Consider the following 16,321-nt stretch of genomic DNA (forward strand, 5'->3'; position numbering starts at 1 on the left):
AGTCAGTATTTTCTTTTTCCGAAAAAAATGTTTATCTTTGACTGTCAAATTACTCGTTTTTACTAAGAAAAATACATTAAAATATTTTAAAATTCTATCTAAAAATAGGAGTTTTCGATTTAAACTAGGGGATGGTTCGATTTGGAATCAATAGTTCTAAATCGGACCGGAAAAAGCATTTTTACATTTTCCATTATAGTTTAACACAAGTGAGAGATACGTCAAAATAATCTAAAGCAAAAATGAAGGGAATTAAATGATCTTTCCAATAGCACCTTCGATTTTACGATCGGACTTTATTTATGCCTTATAGAGAGCAAAAACTGTAAATAGGTCTGATTTAGACCACTCTCCCCTACTCAAGAGAGGTGTACGGTTTGAAGATTAAAGCGTATGAGAACTAATAATAACGCAGAAAGATTTACGAGCCTTTTAGATAATAATGATTGGAATTTTTATATTTTTAACTGTCTTCCAATGTTTAATTTAATATCTATAATCGTTTTCAATATATTTGACTTTATTTAACATTGAAAATGCTCCGGTAGATATCAATATATTGATTTTATTGTTAATTGTAATCGTTATATACATTGCTGTATTTCCAGATAAACTCTGGTATTATTACAAGGGAAGTTTCACAACTATCTGGAACCGATTTGATTCTCCATGAAATATGTTGTTAAACACGAAAATCTAAGAGACACGTATAAAAAAATACGTGTCTCTTAGATTTTCATAACATTTAACAACATATTTCATGAAGAATCAAATCGGTTCCGGACAGTTGTGAAACTTCCCTTGTTAGTTTTATTATTGTAGTTTGTACGTAATTTAGTTTTATTATTATTTGTGTAACTTATTATTACATGTAAGGTAAATTCGGGTAAGATGGTCATAGGCTTTTATTAGAATGACTACAAAAATGCTCTTCAATAATTTATCAATTATTGAAGAAATTATAGTCTATAGCCGTCTTTTCTGTATGGCTATGAAACCCGAGTTTACTCTGTAGCACATTACTATTTCACTTTGTGTCTTACATGTTTTTAGATTGTTAATTGCAATCGATATATACATTGCTGTGTTTCCAGATAAACTCTGGTATTAAATACGTAATTTAGTTTTATTATTGTAGTTTGTACGTAACTTAGTTTTATTATTGTTTGTATAACTCATTATTACATGTAAGGTAAATTTGGGTAAGATGATCATAGGCTTTTAGAATGTGACTACAAAAATGCTCTTTAATAATTTACCAATTATTGAAGAAATTATAGTCTATAGCCGTCTTTTCTGTATGGCCATGATACTCGAGTTTACCCTGTAGCACATTACTATTTCATTTTGCATCTTATATGTTTTTATGTATTTGTTTGGATACAAATTACACTCCACATGATACATGATATTTTTTTTAGCCTTTTTATTTTAAAAAATCCGACCTTTATATTTTTATCCTTCCTTTACCTAATTAATTTCTTTATTGAATATTAATTTTATTAATTATATTTCTTGTTGATATGTTGATTAAATTGGCAATTATATAAGTATCTTTAAATTTTAATTAACTCTCGCAGTGGATTGGTAACCAGTTGAGCATTAGCAAACTACTCAGCGTATAATTAATATCTTAGCTTATTATTATCACGTGACAGGCTTGCAGCTGGCTTAAGTGTGCTACAGATAATTATCTCGAATAATTCCGGTAGTACAGCAATTGCACTGAATTATTCTCATTGTGCGCGATTTACAATCGCATAGATACAAGTGATACTGTCCTGCTACAAAGTATGTACTGTGTTTTTATGGTGATGCCAGGGATAAATAAAACGTCATGCATGCAGTCGCCTGGTTGGCCATATGAACATAACAGAAACAACAATTATCTGATCCCCTCTGGCATCCGTTCCGGAAATGATGATAACCGTGTCTCGTTTCCTTCCTTCCTTCCTACCTTCATGTGCCTCTCTATCTGCGCCTCGTGCGTGTAGAATCGATCGGCGATTAACATCGGCCGACCGAGCAAAAGGATTACGGTGTGTGATTGTTTTATTTATCACGCAAGGTATTTTTATCGTTCGCGCAACAGCAGGAAGCGGATGAAACGCGTCGGAGAAAAAAATAGGTGCTTAGAGAGAGAAAAAGAGAGAAAAAGAGTGTGAAATGTAGGTAGAAAAAAATATCGAGAATAATAAAGAGTAATCTGTGAGTATATATATGAGAGAACAAGGTGAACGAATGTTAATTATTCGCGTCCGGAGCGAATAAAATTGTTCACGCATTCACGCCTGACCAATCGGAACGTAAAAATATCGTTTCAAAAGAGAAATTGGTTCATTTAAGTGTTAAAGCGCTCAGCGGTTTTATGAATTTAAACATGAAAATTACGCGTTCACGCGGCGAAATGGGCTGGGAGGAAGTGGAAACATATGAGAGAGAACTGATAGCGAGATAATAAAGAATGGCAATTCGTTTTAGAGATGTAATAACAGTAATTATGATCTCACAGCGTTATTATCCCCTACATCCGTTTTCGGAGGGAACGTTTATGAGCGCGCGTGACTTTGCTTCCTCTCCTTTTATTACGAATCGATTCATATGAATTCCCTTAAATCAGCGTACGTGTCGGGATAAGTCTCTCTCTGCATGTTACGTACATCGATAGAACGTGATATTGGAATCAAAAAGAATCTTTACTGAGAGAACTAGATATTTCTCGAAGCAATTCAAGAGATAAAAATAATAATAATCTGTTTTTATAGATATAAAAAACCTTGTGTGTGTGTGTGTGCGTGTGTGTGTGTGTGTGTGTGTGTGTGTGTGTGTGTAAATCATTCACAAATTAGCGGATCCAGAAAGTTAAAGAAGGGAGCTATTGGCACAAATAAAATTTTTTTAACGTCAAATATGTGAAAAGATAGAATATTAAATTATTATATAAATTATTACATTGAAAAAGTATTATTTAAATGTATACTTTACAAAACGTTTCATTTTTAATTATATTAACACAAAAAATAATATAATGAAATCTATGTTTCTTATATCTAGGAGTTTCAATTAAAAAATATTTTTGGAATATCAAAATTGTGATTAAGCATTTCAGAATTTAAAAAATATATAAGAATATTAAAAATGTATATAACATTTTGTTACAAATATTTTTAAAAAAGGAAACTCCAAAGGGGGAGAGGCCATGGCCGCCATGGTTTCTCTCATAGATCTGTCAATGCACTCACACATATGTTCAATTAATACATTTATATTATAATGCAGTGTTGAACTGTAATGAATGACTAATGTTTCGTTCATAACATTTACATTATGATAATGAAAGCATTGATATCCGTTCAAAATGGGGAAGCTATAGCGAACTCCAATTTAAATCACGCTCGGAATTGGCTGCATTCCCGGCTGTTTTCTTCGCTGAACGGTATTTCCTCTATCATCGGCGTTTACGGGTCGCCCGGCGCGTTTGTCAAAACAGGAACGCGGACCCCTAAGAGCTATCAGCAGCTTCCCTACGTGCGAAGGGTGCGAAGGGTGCGAAGCCGAACGTCGATTAACGGACGAGTTAAAAAGATTATCGTGTCGGTCGCGTCGGTCGCGTCGGTTAACTAAGTGCAGCTGGAGTAATGTGAGAAACCGAGCATGTCATCCAAACGCTCGTCCACCCAGAAAATTACGGCGCCGCGCCGCGCCGTCGTCTTCGTCGTTCGTTCGTCTGTTCATTCGTTCTTTCGCTCAGTTCGTCCGTCCGCGTTCATTCGTTTGTTCATTTGTCCGCAACCTGAATTTATTCCGCGCAATTACCACGATAAGGGTCCACCTTAATAATCGTTCGTTAATCGTCATCCGTCCGTTTCCAACCTCGCCCGTTCCGTCATCCTGACTCCCAGCCGCATACGCCGCGGCGGGAAATGGAGAACATCCTGCCTGAGCATACATCACCGACCATTTGGGAAATGTATTAAGGACGCCACGGTCGGTTAACGCAATTTAAATTTACAATAACGTACAGTATGATCTTTTAGTAACCGGAACCGCGTTTCAAAAGTAATGTGTTACCTATATAGAAACTTCATTTCAGATGAATGAAATAGTTAATAATATATTATCAAACTCAAATATACCATATATATGACACATAAAAAAAATATATCTAAAAAGTAGAATATTTTACCTTAAAAAAATATATTTCATGTATTTTGATTTTTCTAACATTTTTCTAACTAAAGAGAAATTAAAGAATCCAATACACAGCAGCGTGTAGCGCGCTTTTTTAAAGTTTATAAAAGATAAACCTAAATTTAAGTTTCTTAACTTTAAAATTATTTTTCTTGAACTTCTTCTCAGAGATACTACTAAAACATTGTTGCAGTGAAGCCTTTAATTAAAAATATTTAATATTTATTTCCAAGCTCGACTGAAGTATGTATAATCGAATAGCTGTTTAGTGTGTATACTACATATACATGCGTGTACGGATACTTGGCTTTAAGTTCACATGGTTACGTCAGTAACAACATTTGCGCGCAAGAGCGTAACACGAGTAAGCCTTTAAGGAAATGTCGACCAAAGAAGTGACAATTAGCATCGTATATAGTACATAAACTGCCTGTGGTTTGGTGTCTCAGAAAAGCCCTTTGAATACTACGTAGTAGCGTCAACACCTAGAATAGGATGATCAAAGAACCCGAGCAGTGCACATTAATCGGTGATATTATTCGAGACAATGTCAGAACGCGATAGAAAAAAAATGTAATCCTGATATTCTTCGGAGGATATCTGGATTGAAACTTATATAATTTTTCTTTTCTTTTGTTAGATTCGATTAACTCGCGAATCTTAATTGCCGTTCTTAATGAGCGATATATATATATATATACATTCCCGATAACGGTAACTTTGATTTCGTCGTTAATATTTTATGATCTACTATAATTAGCAATTAACGAAGTCAGGAATACTCACGAGAATACTTCAATGCGAATACATGAAACAAGAGATATATACCGTACCAGAGATTATTGATTCTGGGTTGTTATACATATATATACGTATATATATACTTAGCTCGAATTCAAGTCTTGAGTAAGCTATTCAAGAGCCGGGTCTTTACATTTGGTAAGCTATTCAAGAAACAGAAACAATCTTATGGTTTACATTACGATATTTATGACTATATATTTATTATATCACAATGTATCTAGAAATAATGATAAAATTCTATTGTATAGAAAATAAAAAATCTAATAAATATTTTAATAGATTTAAATTTATTGAATATTATATATAAAATTCTATTATATATAACAATCTCTTTTTCTGTGTGAATTTTAAATATAAAAATTTTATCTTATATTATTAATCTGTAATTTGCATAAAAATAAGTGTGAGGCGTGTGAGCGTACACAGAATATTATAGAAATGTAGTTCTTTTATCATTATGAAATGTTTGGAAACATAACAGTAAACATGCGATAAAAATCCGTGAATATTAAACGAATTGCCCTCTTTGGTCACAACTTCTTGTTTAAAAATATCAAGATGAATACCTACATTAGTGAAACGATTATGCGGTTGTTGTAACGTGCTCGCGTGGCATCGCATGAAAGTGCGCGCGTGCCATAACAGGTAAAGCGTAAACTTCGTACTTTGCACCTGGTAAATATTTGATGAAGTTGGCGTGCGGAGCATGACAGGGTGGTTGATACGTGTACAGTACCGATACGCCAATTTCTCTCTCTCAAGTTCAGAAAGCAGATGTGCAGCGGTATACGTTTCTCGCGCTTGCAATCGGGCTAATCCAATTCGGCCGCGAAATCGGAATCAATGTCAAATACCCATAAACGCGACATAACAGCTTAGGACGGTCCTACGTTATCCACGCGACAGTCGGAGGGAGATAGAGTTGTTCCCTCGAATCGCCGCGCCAATCCTACGTGATATCCTAGCAAGAGAATCGATATCCGAAGCACAGACTGCAGCTGCTCGAGCCGAAAAGCTTTGCCGATAATTGAACGCGTCGCTCCTCTCCGCGCGCCGAGCTTTCCTATGAATCGATATTATCTGTCTTATATATCCGGCGAAACGTCGAATCACCCCGCACGGTCTGTCGGAGGGTTCCGTTTTACAATCTAAACCTCGACCTAGATCTCTCCCGACTTTCGATTTTCAGGAACGATTTTAAGAAACATCCATAAGAGAAGACGAGCATAAAAAGCTACATCCATGGCGCGCTAGTTGTTTTTTATGTCCGCATCATCGCGTTGGTAACCACCCGCCTTGGGATTTCGAGCGTTAACCAAAGCACAATCTTTACGATCTACTTGTTTCTCGACTTGGAGAAGCGTGGGAAGCGAAGGAGCTAATAAGAACTCACATTTTCTGTGAATGTTCTTTCTCTCTTTTTCTCTCCTGTCCGTTGCTTTTCTTTCATCAAATTTCGCTCAAGCATCTCTACCGAGCAACTTGCGAAGTAGTATGTTTGTTTCTCCACGGCGAATTCCCGACGTCTTCGTTTTATATCTTACCACATAACTAAGACCAGTCGCAGCCATTCTTCGCCCTGGCCGATTTAATTTCGAAACATCTAATTCGCGCACTGACTACAGCTTCGTTCGAACAATGGGCAATTCAATTGAGAAGAAAGGGTACTAACTAATGTACAAAGCTCGGTCGATCGCCGTACTCAAAGAACGCTCGATGATTGTGAGACAGAGAAGAAATGCGCATTCTGAATCTCTTTCTCTCTTTCTTATACAAACTTATAAACATCCTTAATTATTTTCGCGACTTTCCCAGTTTTACTTCAGTCAGGCCTGTTGCAATTGGGTTTTACATAGCTTTACGTTTCTCGAACTATGATTTCACCGAGCTTGCCGAGATGGAAACATAAAATTGTTTTCACGACTGAAATAGAAATAACGAGGTAAAAAGTACAAACTACGTCGCTTTGTGCTTTGTTAACTGAAAGCGCGTGCATAAGTATTAGTTATAAAATGTTTGTCTAAAATTAAATACACAGCGAGAGTTATTCATCAAACGATTTTCTTCTTATTATTTAGATAAAGTATACACTTTAAGCATTGATATAGAAAAGTGTTCGAGTAGAACAAAATTATAAATCGTCAAGAAAAGGAGGATGTTAAAGAGGAGCGATTTCTGTTTAAAAAGGTATGAGTAAAAGAAATAAGGTTTTTTGCAGATTTTGATCTCCTGTGTAAAACTTTTGTGGCATTGGGGTAACACCTTGAAAATTAAGCAAGAATATTGAAATTTGGATAAATAGGTACATCATATTCGTACTCAATTTTCAAAATGTTCCCCAAATTTTTTAATAACTTCATCGTATCTAACTCGAAACATATAAAAAATAACTCTTTTACTTATATTTTTTTAAATGTAGAAATTGGCCTCTTTTTAACATTCTTTTTTATCAGAATTTATGAAAATATTATTTATGCACCAACACTCGCGAACTTATGATCAAATAAAATAAAAATAAAAGCAGTTTTATGGTTTCAAGAACGAATAAAATATAAGTAAAATGAATATATGAGGTATTTTATTTATATTTGATTCATTCTTGGAGCCACAAAACTATTTTACTTTTATTTTATCGATCATAAGTTCGCAATTGTTGGTGCATTAATAATATTTTTATAAATTCTAATAAAGGGGAATGTTTTAAAAAGGCCAATTTTTATACTTAAAAGATAAGTAAAAGGAATAGTGTTTCTTGTAGATTTTGACCTGGATACGATAAAATTATTAAAAAGTTCGGGGAACACTTCAAAAATTAAGTATAAGTTTATAATATTTTACTCTTCCATAACGTTTTGCTTTCGTTATACATTATACGGCTGTAATAACACTCGCGGTAATTAAAATAAAGTAGATCAAGTAAACTTACGTATGTGCTGTAATAAGATTGCACATATTGTTCCTTGCATTATTAAAAACGCATTAATTAGCGAGTTATTAAAACGTACTGTAAATCGAGTTTTGACAGTATCAGTAATTTTTTAAAATGGCATTTTTTTGCGATTGGAATAATCCTTCGCGCGTTATTTTATATTGAGAGAAAAGAATAGCACACTGAGCGAGATGGATCGAAGCATAATCCAGATCCACTCGAGAAGTGAATACTGAATACATTACAGATCTAATGCAGTTCGCACATAAATTAACATACATCGTTGAGGAATAGCCGCGCTGCGAAATCTTCTTAAAGTTTCAATGGGCCGCGAAAACTTTTCGACGAAATGAAAATTTGCTGGAACTTTTTCTAGTGTAGGAGAATCGATCGTCATATCTATATCAGTGTCAGCAACTTTGGCTCTCCTACGTTGTTACGAGAGTATTGTAAGATTTGTAAGTAACAAAACGCATTAACTCTGTACTTATCTATTTTATCTATGAATTTATGTATAAAATCGAAAAAAATATTATGTAGTCGCACAAATATTACACTTAATTGTTTATTAAGTTGGCATAGTCACTGCAGCAATCAAATAAAACATTAATTTAGTGTTTTTTTGTTGTTTATTATTAATTTGTAACTTTATTCGCAATTTTATTGTTTTAGTAGACTTGATAAAATAGCTGTTTTTTAAATTTATACTTAGCACAATCACAGCAAAAAATCAAAGCATAAATATAAAAAACAAAACATTTCCTTTGTGTTATTTTGTTATCAAGTTCATTGCAACATTTTTAATTCAGAAAAATCGTTAACTTTGCACTAACACAACACTGTAAAATATTAATATCATTGAATATCTCTCTCTCTCTCTCTCTCTCTTAATGGGTTATATCTTTTTGATTTTATTACTTGATATTTTGATTTAATTCGATTCTGTTGCTCCACCTTTAACCTTTGAAAACTATTCCCAGCTATTCCGCATCAACGATACTTTAGATTTGCAAATTCAACAAAAATATTGATACTTATATTAATAGTTTTTTTTAAAGATAAGTATAGAGAATATTTGATATAAAAATGCAACGCATTATTTCACATATCACGTTTTAGTTTATAGCATTTATCGCTTTGTTGAAATTTTATGATTTATATTTTATTTAGTTTATAAAGATGTTAATTAACGATTTTAGAAACAATGCTCGAAACTCATTCGAGTCTCGTTCAAGACTCCTGTTTCGCAGCACTCAATTTTTCTTGAAGTCGCGTTTGTGCACCAAGGTAGTCGGCAAGTCGTTCCCTTTTCCCATTGTTTCCAAATTTTCGATATCTCAGTCCTATCATAGAAGCACTGATGAATTTTTGATCTTATATCTTTTTTTATTTAGTTCCTTCGAAATATATTGCATTTGACATATCATCGCATATTTGATTCTTTCGTCCTAAAAATTCGCTTACCTAAAAACGATTTGTTCTTTTTTTTATTCTTATAAAGACTAAGTTCTTAGAAGCAGTGTTCATATCTCGCTCGTATCTTGCCTACATCATGACTAATTCTTTTTTTTTGAAAGGTACGCTCGTACTGAGACGGTCTATCGTGGAGACAGTGATGGATTTATGATCCACAACTTTACTTTTTTCTTATTCAGTCCCTCGAAATTAGGGTTACCAACCGTAAGTGCTTTTTTAAAGGTACATGTACTCTTTTTGAGATCGTAAAACTTCTGGTCATTCATTTTATATTTATAAAATTATACTAGAATTATCAATAAAAAATATATTGTAGAAATTTTATTTTATTAAATACCTACATTCAACGCATAAAAAAATTATACCCCCTCCTTTCATCCCCTGGGCTGAGTTCAGATTCCCATCCGAGTGTCACCCAGATGTCATTTTATCCTTGCTGCTCACCGAATGTTAAACAAGGATGACATGATATGATCAGGAGAGCACTTGGGTGGGAATCTGAACGCGCCCCTAAATGCACTCGGGTGAAGTTTCTGAACGCAGCGGTAGTGACACGAGTCGGTACAAACGTCGTTTTATCTTTCTTGTTATTTTATGTAATAAAGAACGATACTTGTATCGACTTATGTCACGTAATGAAAAGTTCTTAGGCTCGTGTTTACGTCGCGGCTAGTGTCTCTTCTATGAAATATGCAGTATGTGCACACTTCGAAGTAACTAGTGAGCCATTTCCGAATTATCTACGCTCCGCAATCGTGTGTCTTTCCGTCTTATCGTCGAAAATGAATATCGCGTGTTAACAAGTGTCGAGAATGTCGAATTGAACAAAGGGAGATTGTTTCGATGTTCGTTATCCTATACGAGATTTGGAACATGATGACTCTGAACAATATTGCATTCACGTCAAGTTCGCGGAATATTCAGTATCTCGAAGTACGTCTCATTTGGCATATTGCATGTCAGTTCGTAGCATCTATCGCTTATCTAAAATGTTCTCTATGCTTCATCGTTTCATCGATGTAAATCATAAAAAATTAGGCGTTTTCCAGCAAAGATACAGTATAACAACACATTGAATCATTCCATCCTTGTTTAATGTTAATAAACAACAAGAATAATGATTCATGTGTTATATTGTCCTTACTAGAAAACACTCGTTGAAAACTTATAGAAACGATGCTCGAGCCTCAGATTCTGTCTACATTGCGATTATTACTTTTTTTTCTCGAAAAATATATTCGCATCAAGATGGCCACAAGCTATTCCCGTCGGAATTCACTATTTTCCGTATTGTGCATCTTTCCGTCCGTTGAAATATCGCGTGCAAATGAGTATCGAATCGAATGACAAACGGTTGTCCCGTACGTTTGCTAGTCCACAATACCATTTGTCAATGTCATTAACGTCTTATAAAATTCGATAATGATATTACGATAATCTAATCTATTTCCTTATTCATCCGGTTGCGTATGGCGATGTATGCCGCTCGAGTGATAGCGCAAGTGCATTATAAAGTCATTCAAGTGATAGAGATAGTGCGATTGTGTGAAGTGAGCGAAGCTAGAAGGATGCATACCAAGAATATAGAGGAAAAAGACAGTAAACAATGCTAAAAAAGATCGGAAGCAAAGGAGAACCAGGTTTACCTATGTCGCCTGATAAGTGAATTATTTGTTACATTTCATTTATCATCCACTTATCTTATTCCGATCATGGCATATATATTCTTAAGCATATTTGTGTGTGGGCAGCAATTTTTGTACGTTCTATGTTCGCGTAATATTATCACGCTTTATATGAAGAAATTGTTGCCCTTTCAGCAAAGAAATTATTGCTATAATTTTTAGTTTAAATTAAAAAATTGACGAGGTGTGCTAGTGCAGAATAATTGAGATATAATTTTTCTAAAATGGTGTCATCAACTGAACAATGCAATGATTAATTAGTACAGTAAAATGACAAAAGAGAAAATATATTACATTTTTTATATTTTGATTTTTTTCTGTAGCTATATTAATTATAAACATAAGTTAGCACAGCCACTATTTTTATCAAATCTGCTAAAAATACAAAATCGCGAGTAAGACAACAAATAACGATCAATAAAAAAAGTACTAAAGTTATATGTATGTTTTATTCAACAGACTGCAGTAACTGTGTCAACCTAGAGCATAATAGAAATACATATTTTTGTAATGCTAAAAACGAACATATGAGTTCTTGAAACCTACGAAAATAAGTTTTTTGTTATTAATTTTAGAAGTTTTAAAATTTTCAACCATATAAAAAATTGTAACACTCGAATTTAGCATAAATATAGTATTATAATTAGTCTACATGAATAAAATAAAAATGAACTAAAAAATAAGATTATAGAACATAAAATTATTTCAAAACACTATACTATTAAAAAATTAGGAAAATGTTCTAAGATCACGAAGACCGATATGTTCCAGTTAGATACTTAACAGGATTAATAGACATGTCACTTTTAATGAGTTATTAATCCTTTGCTTTTCTTTACGTAAGATAATTAGAAAAGAAGTAGAATATATATTAATAATTGTTAGCTACAATATTTATAGAAATGTTTATTTGTGGAGCGAGGATAAAATTGATTAAGGCGCATATTAGATGTATTAGAAGAATCTATCAATACAGTATTGTAACAATGTAGAGGTAATAATCGACCAATCACTTCAACAATCCATAACACGAACGCAGTATAGTTAGATGAAAAACGATCGTAATCAACGATAAGAAATCTACTGACCAAATTATTGATTGAACACAGAGAATTTCTTGAAACTTTAATGTTTCGCTTTTCACAACAGGAGTATGATTGCTTCCACTTCAGTGAGCTATCAAAGAACGAACAATATACTTGTATTATAAAAATAAAACGATCTGTGGACCATTAATATAATAAGGGCAATATAAATCAAACATATATAAAAGAATTCTTCTTTAAAAAAAATTGAGGCACACACATTTTGAATAATTCTATAATGTAGAATTCATATGATCATATCTGTGTGACATTTAGGAAATTTTACGTTTGATGTATAATATTTTCTAAACTTATAAAAGTATATAAATATTGTATTTCAAAAATAATCTATGTATGTGTGTTACTCGACTAGCGTAAATGAAAAAAGTTATATTAAAAAGTATTTATATATTCAAGATTCAGAATTTCAGTTAAAAGATTGAAAATCATAAGTGAATATTTAAATTTGACATTTATCTTTAGTAAGCATTTAAATTTTGCGTTATATAAATAATAATAAATAACACTTTAGACATATTAATTATAATAATACAGCAAAAGCATTCTAATATTTTAAAACCATTTTAACAGATGATATTTGTAAAATCGTTTGAATTAAAAATTGCAAAAATCTACTTGTTTCATATTACTTTTAATCTATTATTCTTTATCGTTACGATTCCGAATTTCTGAAAGATTCCACCTGGGACATTCTCTGAAGAAACGTTCCATGAAGATTCTCTCACGAGACGGAAATTCGGAAAAGACGAGATCGTAACCGAACACCTTGTAGATCCTCCGGATTCTTTGCCGTAGAATCACCAAGGGACTGCATCCTGGACGAGCTTCTACCTCTTCTTCTCTGGCACGTTTCTGTTTACCATGGCGGGCACGTTGCTGTCCACCGGCGTCTGGTGCTTCCTGGTTAGGCTACCCATGATCCATTTGGCACGCGGGCCCTCGAGGATCGTCGTCGTCCTCAGCGGTTACGTCTTCGCCGCCGGTGTACTCACGTTGCCTGCCTCATGCATCCTGTATCGCGAGCATAACGTGACTCGAGGTCGCCGTACATTACTTCCAGTAAGAGATCGTTCATAATAATTACAAATTGCGATCGCATGACGGTAATGCAATTAAACGATGTGTATTTCAAAGAACATGACGCATTATGAAAAGATTCCTCATTAGAAATTCTGCTTTCATAGAATGAGTCTTCTCAAAGAGAAAGAGCGATCTTATATATTTAATTCGTATTATTCCTATCATATTAATGGCTTACAAATGGTCTTTTCTATGACGCAAACATCTTTATGATGCGTTCAGCTTATCGACACGATTGAGAATTTAGAAATGACTATTGTCATTGTTTTATATTGCAATGCATTCATCATTTTCCACCGTTATAAATTTTCTTTAACGAATATTTATATAAAATTTGATTTTTATTCTAACTAAAATCTAACACAAAATTTAATTTTAGTTTCAACTAAGTTGAAATTGTAATTAAGATAGGAATAAAAATATTCGTGAAAATACGAGATTTGTATGTGATTGGATAAACAAACAAGGGAAATTATTTTAATCTGTCTTTCTACTTCGTCAAATGCAAATCGTTGATGCAACGACAAAACAATTCGAAACAAATACAAACAGAATAAATGACCGAATTTTTATTGTTCCATTCTGAACACTGCTATATAACAACGTACATAGTGCGGCAAATGAACAAAGTATTCAATCTTTTCTCTCTATAATAAAAGATCGCCTTTTTCAAGGGTCCTTAGGCCCGACATTTATTGATCGAATGGACTAAAACGGGCGTATCTAAACGTGTGCTCGCGATCGACTTAAGATTTAAGAGAAAATCCTCGTAACTCGTTCGCCGCGTTACAGCTCGCAGCTGCGGGCGCAGATCGACCATTTAAATCTTAGCGGACGATTTCTCCATGATCTATGACGGACACAGTGTACCCAGCGGCCGTTCCGAATAAAGTTTCCTTTGACTTGATCCCTATTACTTCCTGAAAGCTCAGTTGCTTGCGTTCCATTAATTTTTCCTACGTTGAAGGGTCCTTAACTCTTTCTCTATGATTGATAACAACAGTCGACAAATGCATTTCCATCGACGAATATTAACTATAAGTTGAATACTCTTTTATGTTTATTATACAGGGTGATTAAAAAGTCTCGGACCGGTGAAATATCTCGAAAACTAAGCATTTCTGAAAAAAATGTTTCCTACAAAAGTTGTAGAGTTTTAAATGATCTATTCTCACTGATCTGGTCAGTCTGATCTTGGGTGCCGTCGCCAAGGTCAGGTCAAGATCACGTGAATGAACAAGGTAATTATGGATTGCATTCTTTACTTAATTTGATATGGGATTTAACTTGGCGCTAATTGTTGATGTGAAATCTTTTTTACGAATAATACGTAAAATTTTGTGGAATTTAATTTGGCGCCAGTTTTGTTAATATCAAATCTTTTACACGAATGATAGAGTTAAATAAATAACAAAGATAGAGTATCACTTTTACTTTTTAATTTAATAGAATTTAACTTTCAGATTAGTTCAGACTGTAGCATCTGGGTTTTAATTTTTCATTGGATACATTGGGTTTTTTCGAGGAGTAATAATTTTGACAGTGAATTAAAGCTACCATTACTTGGATTGGAATAAGACCTTCAATAAGAATATCCTTGAAGACGAATTAAAACTACTATTAATTAGGTTGGACACTCAGGTTTTTTTATTCGAGAAGCACATATATGCTTATAGCGCCTTTTTTTATCTTTTTTAAAAAGGTCAAATTATTTCGCGCTCATAAATGTTAGATATAATATTACACAGATAGAGATAAATGTATAATAATAATATGAAACCGAGGTTATATATAAATTGACTGTCTGCTATGGACGTGAGCTCGCAATTCTATAATGCTTGAAAATTGTCAGAACAAATGTCATTTCTGAAACGATTGTTACTCTCAGAAACCCGAATTTAATATTACCTTAACGTCGTCTCGAGAGAAACAGAGAAACAAGTAAGAAATATCAGCAGTAAAGCTAAAGATGCAGCGTCACGAAAATTTAAATCGGTACGTTAGCGGAACAAAGGGAGCAGAATTCATTTTATAATTAATATTTTTATTCAGTTATCTACAAGTTAGAGATATTCCAAAAATTGCTTAAACATTTAAAAAATATGAACACTTTGAGATATCTATAAAATAATGAATTTTGATACATACAAACGAATCGAAATAATTAATATTAAAGAATCAATTAATATGTAATATTAAAATCATAATATAAAGCATAATCTTGTTCACTCTTTCTCTCTCTTCCATATAATTCTCTGTATATTCATAATAGAGGAAATAATTAAATTATATACGCACATAAAATATCAAGTTTTAAACCATGTCGCGCTACAATATAGATGAAAATAAATCCTATTAATTATTACATAATTCCCGCGGACATAATATCGAACACGAGAGAGAGGCTCTATCGAAACTCGATTATCGTGACGCTGCGGCATAAAATTATCCTAAATATATCGTACAAAACAGTCATACGCGAGTATTAGTAAAGAGGTTTTGTACTCACAATTCGATGCGCCGATGTTACCATCCTTCCTCTGATGTCTTTACAGTTTTAGATAATAATAGTAGCTGCAGTTTCACCCAGCAATCGGAAAGAACTCGAACATTGTCAGTTATAATCACTGTTACTTGTATCGCACTGTTAAATATACTTAGATCACTGTCATGTCTCTTTACGAAGCTTACAAGACGATGTTCTGTCGCATTTTACTGTCACAGACGAACCATTTAATTTTTTTTTTTTTTAAAGAAGCAGAGAAAAATCCAAATACAATTCGTCAAAACATGTCGAGCCAGTCGAGCGTGTCAAAGCTGCCACACATTATTCTCCATCTCTCTCCGACAACCGCATACTTCACTTTACCGTGTTACAAACGTGTCGCGGACGGTTAATGTGTTATCATTACAAGTTACGGGAAGAGTAATGGATCGCTCCTCTTGTTCGATCAACTTCGAGCAGGTATAGTATAGACATTCATAACAACCAAGATAATATAGCACAGACATTTATTATAACTTTGGGTGCGGTTAAAGTCTTATTACAA

General features: G+C 33.5%; 1 protein-coding gene across 2 annotated transcripts in view; it reads left to right on the forward strand.

Annotated features, from left to right (window-relative positions):
* The window catches only part of LOC108721270 (tetraspanin-4-like), a 69,436-nt gene that overhangs the window by 20,708 nt on the left and 32,407 nt on the right, over positions 1-16,321 (forward strand). The window contains exons 1-2 of one of the 2 annotated variants that reach the window (XM_018445738.1): positions 4,736-4,794; positions 12,985-13,250. In XM_018445738.1, coding sequence (XP_018301240.1) covers positions 13,053-13,250 — 198 coding nt within the window. In that variant the 5' untranslated portion in view covers positions 4,736-4,794; positions 12,985-13,052. Of the gene's footprint in view, positions 1-4,735; positions 4,795-12,984; positions 13,251-16,321 lie in introns of those variants that run through there. The other variant, XM_018445737.1, reaches the window with a different exon arrangement.

The sequence above is a fragment of the Mycetomoellerius zeteki genome, unplaced genomic scaffold, assembly GCF_001594055.1.
Source record: "Mycetomoellerius zeteki isolate Tzet28-1 unplaced genomic scaffold, Tzet1.0 scaffold164, whole genome shotgun sequence".
NCBI lineage: Eukaryota > Metazoa > Arthropoda > Insecta > Hymenoptera > Formicidae > Mycetomoellerius > Mycetomoellerius zeteki.